Source organism: Pelodiscus sinensis, chromosome 7 (genome assembly GCF_052426305.1).
Source record: "Pelodiscus sinensis isolate ZL-2025 chromosome 7, ASM5242630v1, whole genome shotgun sequence".
In the NCBI taxonomy this organism is placed as follows: domain Eukaryota; kingdom Metazoa; phylum Chordata; order Testudines; family Trionychidae; genus Pelodiscus; species Pelodiscus sinensis.
The window spans coordinates 41,437,302-41,456,906 of NC_143058.1; the positions used below are offsets into that span (position 1 = coordinate 41,437,302).

The following is a 19,605-nucleotide window of genomic DNA, read 5'->3' on the forward strand; positions in this document are numbered from 1 at the left end:
CTTCATTTTATCCATAACCTATATCTGAAATTTTTATTTTAGAACACTGTTAAGACTTCTGTTGTGTTAAAAGTATGATTTACTGTACTGGAACAGTATCACTAAAATAATGTATAGTTGCATATTTTACATAGTGATCGTCTGTCTTCATTTTCATGCAGATGGAAGCCAAGCACACACAGACCCCGGTGGGTGTGGCTGGGGGTCACTAGGTGTGGATAGAAAAGTGAGTATGGATAGATGTAGAGGAGAGGGGGTATGGCTATGCATGGGGAGGTGAATGCTTCGTTGTTTTTACCCAGAGGCTTTTCTTTCTCGGTTGGCGCCCCCTGCTACAAGAGATTTATTCTCACAAGAAACTGCTGTCTTCCCCTGCCCGTCCCTCCCGAGTTAATCGAGCTGGAGGTAGCGCAGGGAGGAGGTCCCGCTGCTCCTAGCCCAGGCAGACGAAGCACAGCGCTCCCACCTCCTAGAAACTGAGCCGCGCACTGTGCTCACCCGGAGCCGCGAGGTAAGACTCCTGCTTGGTATTCTTGTCCACGTGCCTGGGATGCCTGTAGCGCTGGCAACCCGCAGGGAGGGCACGGGTGCTCGCGAGCAAGAGTTCTGCTTTTGCCCGCGCTCTGCTAGTCATTTCGCCCAGCCTCAGAGCACACGCTACCGCAAGAACAAGCGGAGGTTTCCTATACGAGACCAATGCTTTCCCGCCGCCAGGCTTGCCCTGTCCTGGCGCCGTGGCTGCCGGGAGTGTGCAGGTGCCAGTCTCACCCCTGCTACTGCAGGGAGCGTTTCGAAGAGGAAACGTCTTCCCGGGGGGTAGCAGCGTCACTGCCAGTCTGCAGGGAGCACCCAGGAGCTGCAGCGGAACCTGTGCAGCTCTTAGCTGGGGAAATACCCAGCAAGGCTGTGCACCCCCGGCACAGAGCTTCCCCCATTGCGAGCGTGTGGCGCGTCACTGAATTGTAAAGATGCGGAGTGTTCCCCGCTGGAGAGGCGTAGAAGGGAGAAAGCAATTAGGCAGAATAGGGGGCGGGGAGAGAATAATTTGTGCGGGGTCACCACAGTGACCCACTGCTGGCCGGGCTGTATCCCAGAGCAATGCCGATCAGAGAGCAGGCTGAAAGAGGCGGCGGCGTGTGCAGGGCGCTTCCCCGGCGCCTGCGGCTATTGCTTGGGTTTGCGGTTTACCTAGGGCGGCCCCTGACTGTGCAGACAGCGAGGGCGGTCTAGTGTGCTAGGGCAGCCGCGTGTCCCGGGGAGAAGAGAAGAAAGCAGGGACCCTGCACTGCTAGCGGGAGCCAGCCTGTGCTCATGTAACCACCACGGTTACGCTCACCCCCAGGTACCCTGTGCTCTAGTCTGGACTCAGCCGGTCCGCAGCCCAGCTTTGTCAGCACTGTTTTCATCCCCTGCAGTTTTGAGAGGGCCATCAACATGGGAGTGAAAACCTGAATGGGCCCCTTTCCTTATTCTTTCCCCTTCCCTAGCGGCTCTGCGTAATAGGACTGGGAATCGTGTGTCAACTCCTGTGTCAACTTCTACGTGGAACAGGGCATTCTCAGCTTTTGCTCCCAGGCTGTGGAATTCTCTTCCTCTGGATACTCGCATGGCGCCAACGCTAGCGTTATTCCGGCGTCAGGCTAAAGCCACCTTTTTTACTCGTGCTTTTATTAATGTTTGAGTCTGTACAAGTGTGTGTTCTTCCTCTCTATGGCTGTGTCTAGACTGGCAAGTTTTTCTGCAAAAGCAGCTGCTTTTGCGGAAAAACTTGCCAGCTGTCTACACTGTCTACAGTGCTTTTGCGGAAAAGTGTCCGTGCCAATCTAGACGCTCTTTTCCGCAAATGCATTTGCGGAAAATCATGCCAGTCTAGATGTAGCCTATATGTTTTTAGCTGGTTATGTCCCTCTGAGGTCTCATATTTTAAATTCTCATATTTTAAATTTTTGTATATATTTGTATTTTTTTTGTTTGTTCCTGTAAGCTTCCTTGAATATTTTAAATAGAAAGGCGGGGTAAAAAAAAAAAATTAAATAAATAAATAAATAAACTTCTGTGAGGCTATGGCTACACTTGCAGCTTCTTGCGCAAGCATGGCAGTTCTTGCGCAAGAATCCGCAGAGCCTCTACGCAGCCTGCCTGGTCTTGCGCGAGGAAATTTACAGTACGGCATGGCAAGAGAGGGCTTCTTGCGCAAGAGCTACGCTCTTTTTTAACAGGTGTAAGTTCTCTTGCGCAGGATCTCTTGTGCAAGAGGGCAGTGTGGACGCTCGGCCAGGGTTTCTTGTGCAAGAAAGACCTATGGCTAAAATGGCCATCAGAGCTTTCTTGCGCAAGAGAGCATCCACACTGCCATGGATGCTCTTATGCAAAAGCACAGCTGGCACATGGCAGGCTGTGTCTACACTGGTGCGATCTTGTGCCAAAGCGACCGCTCTTGCACAAAAACTTGCTTCCTGTCTACACTGGCCATGTGTTCTTGCGCAAATAAACTGATGTTCTACGGTATGAAATCAGGGCTTCTTGCGCAAGAACTATGATGCTCCCACTCAGGAATAAGCCCTTTTGCGCAACTGTTCTTGCGCAAGAGGCCAATATAGACAGATAACATGAATTTCTTGTGCAAGAAAGCCCTATGGTTAAAATGGCCATCAGAGCTTTCTTGCGCAAAAAAGTGTCTACACTGGCATGGATGCTCCTGTGGAAAAGCACATCTCTTGCGCAAAAGCACATGCCAGTGTAGACGCTCTCTTGCACAACTACTTTAATGCAAGAACTCTTTCACTAAAGAGTTTTTGTGCAAGATCATGCCAGTGTGGACGATTTCTTGCGCAAGAATTCTTGCACAAGAAGCCGCTACTGTAGACATCGCCTGAGTGTTTAATTCTCATTCACCAGTTTCACCTACAGTAAAAATCTTGAGCGTAGGAGAGAGAGATTGCTTTTTCCTACTTTGAATATCAGTTTGTGACCAATTCTGAACCTGTTTTCAATGTACTTGAAAACATCTCTTATGTTTTTCTCTTACCAAATACAATATCCTCATGGTGGATGCATAAAGGAAATTCCTGTTCCAAGAAGTTAAAAACAGTTCATTATTACAGGAACTGACTTCTAAAATATATTTGGAAGCTTGTAAGAAAATGTGAGCCATTGTATCGTGTTGTAAATGCTTTATACATTAATTCACTACTTATTCCAGTCACTACTAAAAGCTACCAGAGGGTATAGAATTCGTCCATCTGCTAGCTAGACTACTGTCATTGGTCATAAAGTGTATACATAGGCACGCAGCATATTTCATTAGGGCGTGCACCCAGGGAATTTTTTTTAAAGGCAAACATTTATTGAATACTCAATCATAAAGGACATGCTGCAAGCAAATGCGGGCTTTCTATACATTTCTACATTTGGTGCTTGTTGCATAATACAACAATCCATACTTTAAAACTAAAAGAGCATATCATGCAATTAAATTAAAACGCAAAGCTGCTTTTTTTTGAGACATTAGGGTGTGCCTGGGCATACTCGGCACACCCCCTGCGCACGCCTATGAGTATTTACCATGCTTCAGAAAAAAGGGACAAGCCTACCCAGCCTTATTATGTACCTGGTGCATGTGAAGAGAAAATTTTGATCATTTTAAAATGCACCCAAGCAACTTCAAGTAGGATCAATATAAACATAAGTTAAAATTCGTTTCAAGTATTATACCTGCTTTTGTTCAGGTTAAGAAGAGAGGGTGGTCAGTTTCCTGGTGGTGGCTGTACTACACTACTGTTCCCATTGTTGCCACCAACAGTATTGTGATATTTTCAAGATTAGGAAATCTGAAAAAAAAAGTTTAAATACAGGCAAAATTACTGACTATGGAATTTCTACAGCAGTGGTCATCACCCAGTAGATTGGGATCTACTGGTAGATCTTGGAGCCTCTGACAGGTGATCCTGACTGGTTTGGCTGGGAAGCTATCAAGCTCTGGCAGATCAGTTGCCCCTTCACCCCCCGTCATGCTGCCCCTGCCCTGTGCCTTGGAGATGCCCCCAGGAACCCTCCTGCTTGCTGTGCAGGGTGTGGGAGACAGAGGATGGGGTGTGCTGATATCACGATGTCCCTCCTCCCCACACTTGGTACCTTATCTCCACGCAGAGAGAAGGGGATGGAGGGAGGGAGCATGGCAATGCCAATCTCTGTCACTCTCACACTGCGTGTGTCTCTGTCATTCCCACAAACACACACTGTCCTTCACACATCTCCCGACCCCACACATGTTGTTCTTGATACTACTTTTACTGCTTGCAGAGTGTGCTATTTTTTGTTTTGATTGGTCTGTGCATTTCTTAATTTTCATTTTTCTTACACTTAAATGTAATTCTTTGAGTAATGAGTTCTAAAATGCCTAACCTTTTGTGGCTGGAGTCATTATCCCTGTGGTAATTGTTGCTCCTGGAAGTGGCTGGCATGTGCCTGCCACCCCTGAGCGAGGCAGAGCAAGGAGTCTCCACATGCTGTCCTTATCTGCAGACCCTACTCTTGCAGCTTCCATTGATCAATAATGGGGAACCATGGACAGTAGTAGAAGCTGTGGGCTCAGTGCCTGTATATGAGGGGCAGCACATGGTGCCATGGAGCCATTGCTGTACATGCCACCTGCTTTCAGGAGTAGTGCAGGGCCAGGGCAGGAGTAAGCCTGCCTTGACTCCACTGCTCCACCACCCGGAACCCATCTCAGTTAAACAGTGTCCAGCCAGAGCCTGCATCCTGCACCCCAGTCCCAGCCCTGAACCTCCTCCTACACCCAACCTCCTGCCCCAGACGAGAGTGCCCCTACACCCAAACTCCTTCCCACAGCTTGCACCCTGAAACACCTCCTGGACCCCAATCTTCCATCTTGGGCTAAGCCTGGAGTGCCTCCCACACTCCAAGACAATCATCTTGGCCCAAGACAAGAGCCTGCATCCCAACCCCCTACACCAGCCTGGTGAAAGTGAGTGAGGACGGGGGAGGAAGTCAGATGGAGTGAGCAGGATGAGGCCTCGGAAAAGGGGTGGAGCAGGGGAGGGCCTCAAAGAAGGGGCAGGAAGGAAGTGGGGCAAGGGTATTTGGGTTTGAGGTAGATTTTACATTGCACTTAAATTTAAAAAGTGATCTTGTGGTTAAAAAGGTTGAAGACCACTGTTCTACAGAGTTCCAGAAACTGTTTACATAACCAAGGGTATGTCTACACTACCCTCCTAGTTCGAACTAGGAGGGTAATGTATGCATACCGCACTTGCTAATGAAGCCCGGGATTTGAATTTCCCGGGCTTCATTAGCATAAGCGGGGAGCCGCCATTTTTAAATCCCCGCTGCTTCGAACCCCGTGCAGCGCGGCTACACAGGGCTCGAACTAGGTAGTTCGGACTAGGGTGCCTATTCCGAACTACCGGTACACCTCGTTTCACGAGGAGTAACGGTAGTTCGGAATAGGAACCTAGTCCGAACTACCTAGTTCGAGCCCTGTGTAGCCGCGCTGCACGGGGTACGAAGCAGCGGGGATTTAAAAATGGCGGCTCCCCGCTTATGCTAATGAAGCCCGGGAAATTCAAATCCCGGGCTTCATTAGCAAGTGCGGTATGCATACATTACCCCGCTAGTTCGAACTAGCGGGGTAGTGTAGACATACCCCAAGTTACTTCCATCTGAAGGTATGTCTAAACTACACCCCTTTTTCGATAAAGGGATGTAAATTAGACTTATCGAAAGTGCAAATGAAGCGGGGATTTAAATATCCCTCACTTCATTTGCATAATGGCGGCTGCTGCTTTTTTTCGAAACGGGGCTTTTAGAAAAAAACAGCAATTTAGACGGGGCATTTTCGTCAGAAATGCCCCATCTAAACTGCCGTTTTTTTCTAAAAGCCCTGTTTCAAAAAAAAGTGGCGGCTGCCATTATGCAAATGAAGCATGGGATATTTAAATCCCCGCTTCATTTGCACTTTCAATGTGTCTTATTCACATCCCTCTGCCAACAGAGCGGTGTAGTTTAGACACACCCTAAGAGAGTGATTGGTGGAAGTAGCAAGATGCAGCACAGGTCTAGGTTTGTGTGTAGGCAGCCAGCAACTCTGAAATTCTACTCATGGCTCCAGTATTGCCTTTCTGGGTATCCTTTCAAAAATCACAAAAAGCTTCCCGTTCTTGAAGGTGTATGAAGCGAGGCATCCACAAATCTAGACACACCAAAGTAACAACAGTTTTGACAATTTGAGCCTTATGTTCTACTTCAGTGGCTCCATCTGTAAATTGGCATATTACTTGAGGGGTTACTTAGGGTGGGTTTTTCTATTTTAAAAATATTTCACTGGGTTTAGGCAAAGGTTTTCCTACATAATCTTTGTTGGAAGAACCTCTAAGGGTTTAACAAGAACTGTTTGCTCCATGCATAAATAACTTCTTTAAGGTAAAGGTAGGTCTTATCTAGGTCTTAGTAAAATATGTAACTTTTCATATGGATTTTTTTTTAATTACTGTTTTAAAGATTTATACTCCCATCCCTTCTTAATCATTTTAGGTAATTCCCAATAATGCTAACAGCAGATGTTAAACAAAATTTCCTGAGTAGGAATGTACAAATAAACCCTTTGAGTGTTCTGCTTGCTGCATATACTGTTGTTTACATGCTATCAGAGCAAAGCAGACCCACATTTCATTAACCTCGTGTAGCCTAAATAATAATGTATATCCTCACTGTATTTTGTGTTGTTTAGGAAATAACAAAACATGTTCTACAGATTCTGGTGGCTTTTGTGGCTACTAGGACAGCATATGTTTTTGGCACAACATCTCAATGAAGACAAAAGAAATGGAATAAGAAGACAAAAATCTAAGCCTCTTCTGTCAAATGCTATAGAAAAATATCCCAGTCCAAGAGATCAAGGTGAATTTTTACACTTTTTTAATGCTTATTCAAATTCTGGACTGTATAGCTAACTTGCACTTAAAACAATATATTTACAATCTGCAGAGTTAGTCCCACTTACAATTTCATCTACCATATTTTTACACTTAGATTTATAGTTTATTTGTGGTGGTGGGAAAAGAGCTTAAAAGAACAAGATGGAAGGATGCTTCTTTTACATTCTTAATACTTTTGGCTGTCAGTCATGGTATTGTCAGTAAATGAAGAGTGGCAGATACACATTTATTCAAAATTAATTTTCCTAGGTTGTCAGAAAATTAATACTAGCTAAATTGCAGTGTTAGGCCCTGAGCCTGCAAATGTTTGTGTATGCACTTAGGTTTATACACCTGTGTACAGTATAGGACACTAAATGAAGTATTCTAAAGAGTCTAGTGTTCCACCTATCAGAAATGCAATTCTATAATTATGTGTATTAATTATTTGTGTTACAGTATCCTCTAGAGGTTGGGGGCCAAATTATGCTAGGTGCAGTGTGCGCACACATAGCGAAAGACATAAAAAATAACAAATAGTCTTGCAGCACCTACAAGGCTAACAAAAAATGTAGATGGTATCATGATCTTTTGTGGGCATAACTCACTTCTTCAGATGAATGGAGTTAAGAGGTCCAGTTTCCAAATAAATAGCAGAGAAATAGACGGCATGGGGGGGAAGAGAAGGGAAAAAATATTGTCAATTAGAATGTCTACTTGCCAATTAGAGAATCTACTCAGCAACTCCAAATTCTACAGGCTTCTCTCCCCTGATCTCACTAAAGCATGCACACGCACACACACACACACACACACAAAATCTGCTCATGAAACTTCCTGCTACACAAATACACCCCCAAATCTCTGACCAGGAGTTTCCAATCTGCTACCCAAGATACACAAACCTGGAGATCCAGGACAACCCATAATTTCAAGCATTGGCACTCTTAAAGGATTATGTGATTATATTGACTCTCTCCTCAGACCCTATGCTACCAGCACTCCTATCTATCTTCAAGACACCACCGACTTTCCGAGGAAACTACAGAACATCAGTAATCTTCCTGAAAACACCATCCTGGTCACCATAGATGAAGTTCTTTACACTAACATTCCACATGATGATGGATTAGTGGCTGTCAGAAACACTATCCCTGATGATGCCACAGCACACCTGATTACTGAGCTCTGTGACTTTGTCCTCACTCATAACTGTTTCCAATTTAGAGACCATTTATAACTTCAAGTCAGCAGCACAGTTATGGGCTCCTGCATGGCTCCACAATATGCCAACATCTTTACGGTTGACCTTGAACAACATTTCCTCAACTCCTTCCCCCTAGCACCTCTACTCTACTTATGCCTCATTGATGACATATTCATCATATGGACCCACGAGAAGGAGACCCTTAAATTCCATAAGAATTTCAAAAATTCCCACCATCAATCTTAGCCTGGACCAGTCCTCACAAGAGATCCATTTCCTTGACACTACAGTGCAGTTATAACAGCCACCTTATACTGGAAACCTCCTGACCATTACATTTACCTACATGCCTCTAGCTTCCATCCCAGACACATTTCCCAATCAACTGTTTACAGCCAGGCCCTAAGATACAACCAGATTTGCTCCAGTCCCACAAAGACAAACACCTACAGGATCTATATATAACATTCTTAAAACTGAAATAAGAACATCAGAACATAAGAACGGACGTACTGGGTCAGACCAAAGGTCCATCTAGCCCAGTATCCTGTCTGCTGACAGTGGCCAGCACCAGGTGCCCCAGAGAGGGTGGACTGAAGACAATGATCAAGCGATTTGTCTCCTGCCATCCCTCTCCAGCCTCTGACAAACAGAGGCCAGGGACACCAATTCTATCCCCTGGCTAAGAGCCTTTTATGGACCTAACCTCCATGAAATTATCTAGCTTCTCTTTAAACTCTGTCCACCCAGAGAAGTGAAAAAAGAGATTGACAGAGCCAGATGAGTACCCAGATATCAGCTTCTTCAAGATGGGCCCTACAAAGAAAACAACAGAACACCACTCGTCATCACCTACTGCCCGCAACATAAACCCCGCCAGCGCATTAACAACAATCTACAACCTATCCTGGAAAGTGACTCCTGACTCTCACAGGCCTCGGGGGACAGGCCAGTCCTTGCCAACAGACAACTCTCTAACCTCGAACAAATTCTTTCCAGTAATCATGCAGCTCACCTCCATCATACTCACCTAGGAAGCCACCCCTAACTCTGGTGCCAACTATGGATGTTAAGTATCGGGTAATTGACTAATCGAATAGTCAATGCATTTTTGCATCCACTGTTGGATTAGTCAATAGGGCACCTCCACCTTTGAAGAGTAGCAACAGCCCAAGGACGAAAAAGGTAAAAGTGCCAAAGCTGAAGCCAGCGGGGGCACTTCCCCCACTGACCCCGGGCTCTGTGTGGCGCTGCCACTTTGAAGTACCACCCACTTCTCCCCCCCAGCCCTTGCTGCCTCTATCTCCTGGGGGAGTGGGAGGGGGAGTGATTAATCGACTATCCTGTCAACTATCCGATAAGCATTTGCTTATCGGATAGTTGACTAGTCCTTCACATCCCTAGTGCCAACTCTGTCCACACATCTAGACAAGCAACACCATCATAGGACCCAACCACATAAACCACCACATCAGAGGCTCATATAACTGCACATCCAATAATGTGATCTGTGCCAGCAATGCCCCTCTGTCATGTATATTGGCCAAACTGGACAGTGCTTACGAAAAAGGATTAATGGGCACAAATCAGATATTCGAAAAAGTAACAGAGAAACCTGTTGAGGAACATTTTAACTTGCCCGGGAACTCATTAATGGATCTCACAGTTACCATGTTATTGCAAGCCAATTTAAAAAAACAGCTTGTCGGAAGCTACAGAACTTGATTTCATTTACAAGTTTGATACCTGCAGCAGCGTTCTAAACCAGGGCTACTCAACTTTGGAAGCCCCACGGGCCACAATGATACTCACAGCATATGCTGAGGACCTCAACTTAAGTGTGGTTGCATATAGGTGCAAATATATATGTGAATAGCTTCTTTCATACTGAAGGGCATGAATACAAAGATTAAGGTGAGACTACACAACACGCAGGCCCCATTTAAGTCAGTTCTGCTGATATTAATAAAATGCAATATTTACCCAATTTCCAACCATATGCCAGCACTTTTAATGAGCAATGACAGTCCAGGAATTTAACTACTAAAAGGAATATCACAATGGTCTTCTGTTATTGACTCCTTTTTTGTTTTGACTCCCACAGGCGGGCCACATGTTGAGCCCTGCATAAACCCAAACTGCACTGCGAGCCGCAAACACATGGGCCGCAGGCTGCATGTGGCCTGCGGGCCCTGTGTTGAGTAGCCCTGATCTAAACAAAGAGGTTGCCTGGATGGCCACATCCTAATGACATTCCACATCCTAATGACATAAAAAACCAACCACCAGGTACTTAAGAGCACTTAGTACCCACTCTATCAGCTTCATTTAGCATGGACACTCTGACAGTATTTTTTCTCCTTTTTTCTCCTTCTTTTTCCTTCTCCCTTTCCCCCTTCCCCCCATACCCCCTACCCTCTCTTTCTTTGTATTTATTTGGAAACTGAACCTCCTAACTCCATTCATCTGAAGAAGTGTGCTGTGCCCACGAAAGCTCATGATACCATCTACATTTTGTTAGCCTCTTAGGTGCTGCAAGTAGGGGTGCTAGGTGTCCGGTATTGTACTGGACAGTCCAGTATTTGCACACTGTCAGGTAAAAAAAAATCAGAAAATACCGGACATGTGCATCTCCCCCCGGCCATCCCCATTGCCTCCCCCCCCCCCGTTAGCTGTTTCCAGGCCCACCCCTTCCTGGCCTGCATCACTCCCTTCTGGCCTGTCCCCCCCCACCCACCAATGAAGCATGTCCAGGTTTTTGTTTTTTTCTAAATGACTACCTGGTAACCCCTAGCAGTGATACAGGTTCTTGGAGTCTTTTTTTTTTCTCAACAACTTTGGTATCCCCCCCTTTTTTTCCTTCAATAAAATGTTTTCCTGGTGGGGGTTTTTTTTGGGGGGGGGATGATTCGGTATTTTTGTTTCAGCCATCTGGCAACACCAGCTGCAAGACTATTCATTAGTTTTTTAAATTTTTTTCAGTTACAGACTAACAAAGCTATCCCTCTGAAGATAGCGACAGTATGCACGCCTCAGAGAGCTCACAAAATACACATGATAAAGTGCAGGAAGAAAAAGAAGGGCACAGAAAGGTCAAATTACTTGCTTAAGATCTTACTGCAGGTCTGTGACAGGCCAACTTGCCATCCAGAAGTTAATCTTCTGGGTTCCCTCCTGCTAAGATACCAAGCAGCAGTTTTGGTTGAAGGTATAAATATCTTCAGAACATTCCTCATGCAAGAGGATTGTTCCACTTTCAGCAGGTTTCTTTTCCCCCAGGAAGATCTCTTCCAACTTGAGATGGTTCCTTGTCCTATAGACTCTAAAGCTCTGCCAAATTTCCGAAGGTTTCTCATCCTTATGTTTGTTATGCAAGTATTCTTAAGCTTCCAGAAGACTTAGTATTTACATATAAATAGATCATTTTATGCATAACATAACTTGCTAATGTAATTAAACTCACTTATCTAACAAATTTATTCCAGATGAAGACTGTGTTCTTGAAATAGCTTTTCTATTGGACAGTTCAGAAAGTGCCAAGAACTATAATCACGAACAACAGAAAAAATTTGTATTAGAAACAGTGAACAGTATGAAAGGAGTGCAAATCAATTCCGGACGTACTTTCAGCTGGAGGATGGCTTTACTTCAGTACAGTAGCAGTGTTCTCATAGAGCAAACTTTCAGAGACTGGAAGGGTCCTGAAGCTTTCAAATCCCGCATTGCTCCCATAACCTACATAGGTCATGGTACCTACACAACATATGCCATAACCAATCTCACACAACTATATATGACTGAAGGGACTCATGGCAGTGTGAAAGCAGCTGTGCTCTTGACAGATGGAGTGGACCATCCAAGAAATCCAGATATTTTTGCAGCAACTGCTGATGCTAAACATCAGGGAATTGTATTCTTCACGGTGGGAATGACCAGAGTGGCTGAAGAGGTGGCCAATGCTGCTAAGCTTCGGCTTCTGGCCAGTGTCCCAGCATCAAAGTTTGTTTTCAATCTACAGGAGAAAGGAGTTGTGGAGAAAATGGTGAAAGAAATGGTATGTATGGACCAAGGATTAAAAACATACTGGCCAAATGTTTAAAAAGTTTTTTTCTTCCCAATGTTTTTAATATTTGGAGTTCTTTAAAAAAAATCAATATTTTATGGGTAGAAACAACACTCCAAATTTGAATCTGATACCATTTATTTGCCATTTGTGATCATTCTAAAGCACTAGTTGTTCCCTCATGCTTCTCCATGGATCTCCTCAGTGGAAATTTTCAGGCTGGATGCTAGAAGCTGAATCTGCCCCAAGATACTGGGGATATTTTTTATTTATTTTTTCTCCTGCGGAAAGGTATTTTAAACCTAGTTTTATTCTAGTTCTTTCTTCTGCAGCAAGTCGGAGAGAAGATATTGTTTTAGGCACAAGGGCCAAATTCACCTCTGGCATAAGCATTCCTCCATAGACTTCAATGGAGATATGGCCACATCTGAATTTGACCCTAAATCTCTATAAGGGTCCACTTGGGAACCTTCCATGGAGTCTAGAAGCAAATGTGATTCCGAAGTTTTGCACTGTGTTGTGGACTCTTAACTTAGATGGCATTATATTCCACACTTGTGAAGGAATGCTATATTTCCTTGCCAGCATAAACATGATGGCACAAACATTTGTCTGCGTCCTAGAGAGAACACCAATAAAAAAGAAAGACTGGCATAGTCAACCTGACAATTAACCTTGAAGGGCCTGCAGAAGTGTAGGTTATGCCTGATTGCATTCTAACAAGCAACTACTCAACCCAGCCACGCTGACTGCCACTCACTTTGACAATCTGCCTCTCTGCCCAGGCAGGCAGACCAGTGACGATGAGGTAGCAGGCCTATCTTCTGTGGAGTTATTACTGTAGCACATGCTTCATTCAGTCTTGACTATTTCTCAGATTAAGCTATTCTGATCAATGGTGCTTCGTTCCCTGGTCCTATACCATTCCGAGTTATGCCTCTTTTGGCAGGTTGTTTATGGCTTAGGGCAGTGGTGGGGAACATAAGGCCCAGGGGCTACATCGGGCCTCTGGTTTACCTGGATCCAGCCCCCAAGGCTCAGAACTCCCTGCCCAGCATTGGGGAGCCTGTGCTGGTGCTCCAGCTCCCCCGCTACCCCACCGTAGGGCTGGAGCACACAAATTTTACTAGCGTGGGCCCCCCTAAGCTCTGGTGTGTGAGGGAAATGTGGGGAGTGTCTTTCTTGTTCTCAGTCAGGGGTCATGTCAGTGAGGGTTGTTTTGTTTTTTGCTTCTCACTTGTGTGTGGTACCTGACTGATTTTCTTGTGGGTCAGCTGCTCCTAACCCAAAAAAGCTTTACCACTCTGGTTTGGGGTAAACACACTGCTTTAATCAGGTTTCCCTGATTGATTTTTTTAAAATCTACAATATGAATGCTTTATCTTGGTTTCTCTGTCAAGCGCAATAAACAACTACAAAATTGTGCAAATGAAAGTTACACATTTGCCGGTGACAGTTCAGCAATATCTACACTCTGCACATCAGTCTTGGCAGATTTCAGGTGTACAATTCACACCAACTTGTTGTGAAACTCATAACTCTTAGTAAATGAATTAGAAATGTTTCAGTATATCATCAGATAGGAAAGGTTAGACTTTGCTCTAATGACACCTAAAAATAATCAAGCTTGAGAGCATGCCATAGCATAAGTTATTGCCTTGTTCCCATTGCCCATGAAATCATTTGGAGTTCAGCATCTAAATAACTTTGAGGATCTGGACCTATATCTCAGTGACTCACTATAGATATTTCCCTCACAACAGAGTTTCCCTCACAACTCTTCTCTAGGCACCGACTCAAAAGTCCATTGAAAACAATGGAAATCTTTCCATTGATTTAAGCAAACTTTGAAACAAGCTGTATGCGTCTAAGGGTACGTCTACATGTATGGCTATTTTGGGATACCAAAGGTATGCCCAAAATAGCTACCCTGCATCTATACAAGGTGCCTGTTATGTCAAAATATTTTTCAAAATAATAGGCACGTTATTTCAGCATCCTGGTAACCCTCGTTCCACAAGGGCTAACGGATGTCTCAAAATAGCATGTTATTTCAAAATTTGGCACTGTGTAGATATGATAAATTTCAAAATAAGCTATTTCAAAATAGATTCAAAATAAGATATGCAATTGGTCCTTTGCATATTGCGTATCTTATTTCAAGTTTAGAGTGCTGTGTAGATGCACCTTAAATCTCTTCCACTATGTTATAAAATGTAAGTCAATATATTTGGGACTGTTGCTAACTAGTTAATTATAGTTACCTGTTGCTGTATACTTACTACATTATTGAACTCATAGCAGACTTTCCGACAGCATAGGTTTAACTACAAAGGTTAGAGTGTGTATGTTTATGAATGGATTAACATTACAGAATAGAAACTGCAATAGAAAATTTGGTGGAATTATTTTAATAGCTTGAAATTATGTCATTAATTTTAATTAAAGATAAAAACCACATTCTTAGCATTCTAACCCTGTGTCTAGCAACATGCGTTTTTTCTTCTATGACATGTAGTTTGTAATGTTGTTTTCAATATCTATCTTCACAGAAAGATCTGGCTCAAGAAGGGGTAAGTATTAATTCTACACAGAAAACAAAATATCAGAATTGCTTTTTAATCATGCTGTCCTGTAAATAGCATATGTAATGTAATAAATATGTGACACAATAATGTATGAGGGACTAGATAACTCAGGGATTTGATAATGAGATACTGTACAACAATGGGACTACTCGTGTGAGTTGTAACAAAGCATAAAATTTCATGTGTTAGTGTTTGCTGGACTGGAGCATTTATTTCTTTTTAAATTTCAATAGTTTATAGGAATTAGAAAAAGTACAGATTTCTGTGACCTGACATACTTTACATTTTCCACGTGGAACAATATTTCAAATATATGGTGTTATCGGATAAAGTTAAATGTTTCCATAAGTTTATATATTCTCTTAACTATTAGATATATAGTGAAATTTATTTCTGTTATAAATCTAACAGTAATATATTTATATTTGAATAACAAACACAATTTATATAATGCCTCTCTATTCCATGTGAAACATACAACCTTCACCACAGCCTTCAATCTTTTACTGATCCCTTCCTGGAGTCTAAGCTTCTTCCCGTGTCATTTTGATAGCTTTCAATTCTGCCTCTATTTTCATTTCCATGTTATCATAAAATCACAGGACTGGAAGAGACCTCAGGAAGTGATCAAGTCCAGCCGCCTGCCCAAAGTGTTGGCATACCTTGCCATTTTTTTCCCCTAGGGGTTCCAGACATAGGCGCAGGGGCGAGGAGTGCCATGGGTACAGGAACACCCCTTGAGTGGAATTGTTTCCATTATATACAGGGTTTATAGTTTTGCTGAATGGCCTTTAGCACCCTACTATAAAAATTTGTTCCTGCACCACTGGTTCCAGTCCACCGCCTTGTTACATTATTTGTGTCTTTCTTCCATGTACGTCATGGCCAGCTCCATCTTCATTCTGTACTCTCCTATCCTGTCAGCTTCTGTTTCATCCTCTTCTAGAGTTCTTCAGTTGTGATTTTTTCCCTAGCCATCTGATGGGTTTTGTTTAAGATATCTGTTTATTAAAAATTGGAGATTAGATAGTAAGTTCTTAAGAGACTTTAAGTTTCAGGACCATAGAGTAAGACCAACTTTACCATGGTATTAGTTATTCTTTTAGTTTGGAGGACAAACTGTCTGTGTCTCTAGATCAGCTTTAGCATTACAAAGGCAGATCTGGCTTTTGCCTTTCTGTCTGTAAAGTCTTTGCTCCTGTTTTACTTGGGGTACTTACAATTCTGCCAAAATATGTGAAATATCAGAATTCTTCTAGGTCTGTCTCAGAATGTGTTATTGGTGTTTCTTATTCAGGATTACTACAGGTGTCAGACAAGGATGTCTTATTTTACCCACTATCTTTTTGCAGTCATAGATTGGATAATGAGAAAGACCATAAAAGAGGCAAAGAGCATAAAATGGATTTTTAAACAAGTTAGGTTACATTGGCTTTTGCAGGTCATGTTAATATGCTGTTCCATATCTACAGAGATGTATAAGGCAAAACTGATGGTTTCCAGGCCTATGCACAATTAATGGGGTTGAAAATAAAGACAGAGAAAAGGAAAGCTATCAGAACCAAACACACAACACTATACTAAAAATTACATTGACAGTAACTTTTCCTCTATAGCCCCCTCCAAAAAATCCCTGCTCTAAGAAAAGCTTCCTATAACCTTGCTATGCTAATCAAATTTCCCTTTAGGCATTCAGTTATGGAGTTGATGAGTGACAGTACAAAATCTTAAAATGGATTACATGCTGTTGTCCTTGGGAGGCACATGATCTGGGATATTCAGATAAGAGTGATGCTTGTGATACCCACTTGTGTAAATCTTTAAGTTGAATAGAGATTTAATAAATAATTTTAAAAAACATAAACAATTTTTTCATGTGTTGAGATTCTTAGGGGATGAAAGCATAAAAAAGTAACACATATAATCACTGTGGAACAGTAATCAGCTAGCATAATATACATTCAAGATAAAGAGAAAATTAGGGAAATGTATTACAATTTATTAATTAGATGATATTAATGTGAGTATAACTGCTTTGTTTATCCATTTTATATAGGGCCAGATTATGATCTATCCTGCATGCCCACACAGTGGAATAAGGGGGGGTGTAAAGATGTATGGTATTCCCTTACTCCTCTGTATCAGCTACCCATATAACAGGAAGTTGTATAAGGAAGGTTTAGCATCGAAGGAGCTACTACATTCTCCCCTCCCTTCCATCCTGCACAACAACATACAATCCCTTACAATGGGGTTGTGGCAAAGTCATGATGATGTGGTATGGTGAAAAAGATTTCTTGACTTGAGGGTAGGATGCTCACTTTACTCATGAGTGGCAAAGTAACTGCAATTAAAAGATACAAACTTGTTTATTCTGCTGAAGTAATTCATTGGTGCTTGTAAAGTAACTGAGCTGAAAAGAAATGTGATAATGTTTTCTGGCTAACCCATTTAAGTGTACTGATTTGCTGTGAACATTTTTATTCAGTGTCCCCAAGCTTCTGCATGTAACTGTGAGAAAGGGGAAAGAGGCCTTCCTGGTCCTGCTGTAAGTAGCTGTCATTTCTAATTTTCCTTCTTTTAGTGGTATAATGCATGAAATAGTTTGCAATTAGGTTTGTTGTAGGCATTTTGATTAAGCCTCTGAATCTGATCCATGAGACACACGGGTTATAATAAGTACTCTTTTGTATTTTATACTGTGTGGAAGTGACAGATCAATGAGTCATGTGCCAAGAACTTGCCTGCAATTATGAGCTCCTCCTGTGACATTCTCTCTGGCTACGTCTAGACTGGCATGATTTTCCACAAATGCTTTTAACGGAAAAGTTTTCCGTTAAAAGCATTTGTGGAAAAGAGTGTCTAAATTGTCACAGACGCTTTTCCGCAAAAGCACTTTTTGCGGAAAAGCGTCCGTGCCAATCTAAACGCGCTTTTCCGCAAAAAAGCCCCGATTGCCATTTTCGCGATCGGGGCTTTTTTGCGCAAAGCAAATATGAGCTGTCTACACTGGCCCTTTTGCCCGAACGGGAGCACCATAGTATTTCCGCAAGAAGCACTGATTTCAGACGGTAGGAAGTCAGTGTTCTTGCGGAAATTCAAACGGCCAGTGTAGACAGCTGGCAAGTTTTTCCGCAAAAGCAGCTGCTTTTGCGGAAAAACTTGCCAGTCTAGACACAGCCTCTGAAAGGGAACAGCAGCATGATTTCTGATCTGCCAGAAATCTACTTTGATCATGGCAAATGTACAAAAAGTAAACATGCTTAAAGAAAAAGAAGGTGGTTCCACCTGTGTAGAAGTGCAAAGCTATTCTAGTCATTCAGTCTGACGACCAGATCAGATAGCACTCATTAGCTCTGACACAGGAGTATGAAAAAAACATCCTCCAGGATTTCCCAACATTAGGAATTGCCATCTCAAGAGGGAACTGGCCTGGGGTAAGGATACAGAAGAGTGAGTGGAAAAGAGATAAGGAGTCCTGTGGCACCTTATAGACTAACAGATGTATTGGAGCATAAGTTTTCGTGGGCAAAGACCCACTTCGTCAGATGTATGTAGTGGAAATTTCCAGAGGCAGGTATAAATATGCAGGCTAGAGATAACAAGGTTAATTCAGTCAGGGAGGGTGAGGCCTACTTCTAGCAGCTGGTGTGAACACCAAGAGAGGAGAAACTGCTTTTGTACTTGGCTAGCCATGCACAGTCTTTGTTTAATCCTGAACTGATGGTGTCAAATTTGCAGATGAACTGTAGCTCAGCAGTTTCTCTTTGAAGTCTGGTCTTGAATTTTTTTTGTTGCAGGATGGCTACTTTTAAATCTGCCACTGTGTGTCCAGGGAGATTGAAGTGTTCTCCTACAGGTTTTTGTATATTGCCATTCCTAATATCTGATTTGTGTCCATTTATTCTGTTACGTAGGGACCGTCCAGTTTGGCCGATGTATGTAGCAGAGGGGCATTGTAGGCACATGATGGCGTAGTTGGTAGATGTGCAGGTGAATGAACCAGTGACGGTGTGGCTGATCTAGTTAGGTCCAGTGATGGGGTCGCTGGTGTAGATATGAGGGCAGATTGGCACCGAGGTTTGTTGCAGGGATTGGTTCCTGAGTTAGAGTTTCTGTGGTGCAGTGTATAGTTGCTGGTGAGAATTTGCATCAGGTTGGTGGGTTGTCTTTGGGCGAGGACTGGCCTGCCTCCCAAGGCCTGTGAAAATGAGGGATCATTGTCCAGGATGGGTTGTAGATCATTGATGATGCATTGGAGAGGTTTTAGCTGAAGACTGTAGGTGATGGCCGGTGGTGTTCTGTTGGTTTCTTTCTTGGGCTTGTCTTGTAGTAGGAGGCTTCTGGGTACCTGTCTGGCTCTGTCAATCTGTTTCCTCACTTCCTCGTGCGGGTATCGTAGTTTCAAGAATGCTTGGTGAAGATCTCGTAGGTGTTGGTCTCTGTCTGAGGGGTTGGAGCAGATGCGGTTGTACCTTAGTGCTTGGCTGTAGACAATGGATCATGTGGTGTATCCAGGATGGAAGCTGGAGGTATGAAGGTATAATGGTCAGTAGGTTTTCGGTATAGGGTGGTGTTTATGTGACCGTTACTTATTTGCACTGTGGTGTCCAGTAAGTGGATCTCTTGTGTAGACTGGTCCAGGCTGAGGTTGATAGTGGGGTGGAAGCAGGGGCAGCCCTAGACTAGCTGCCAGCAACTGGCGCCCTAGGCGAACTATGCAATTGGTGCCCCCCCCAACCCCAAGGGCAGATACCAATTGAGGGTTTTGGTTCTGTGTTGGGGAGAGGAGGGCTGGGGATGGAGTTCTGT

At 43.3% G+C, this 19,605-nt stretch overlaps 1 protein-coding gene across 1 annotated transcript in view; it reads left to right on the forward strand.

The window, feature by feature from the left end:
- The first annotated feature begins 236 nt into the window (after positions 1 to 236).
- LOC102444776 (uncharacterized) overlaps positions 237 to 19,605 on the forward strand; it is a 100,448-nt gene continuing 81,079 nt past the window's right edge. Inside the window, exons 1-5 of the mRNA XM_006110461.5 lie at positions 237 to 511; positions 6,749 to 6,918; positions 11,628 to 12,196; positions 14,758 to 14,778; positions 17,282 to 17,341. Of these exons, the coding sequence (XP_006110523.1) occupies positions 6,762 to 6,918; positions 11,628 to 12,196; positions 14,758 to 14,778; positions 17,282 to 17,341 (807 nt within the window). The 5' untranslated portion in view covers positions 237 to 511; positions 6,749 to 6,761. The remainder of the gene's footprint in view (positions 512 to 6,748; positions 6,919 to 11,627; positions 12,197 to 14,757; positions 14,779 to 17,281; positions 17,342 to 19,605) is intronic.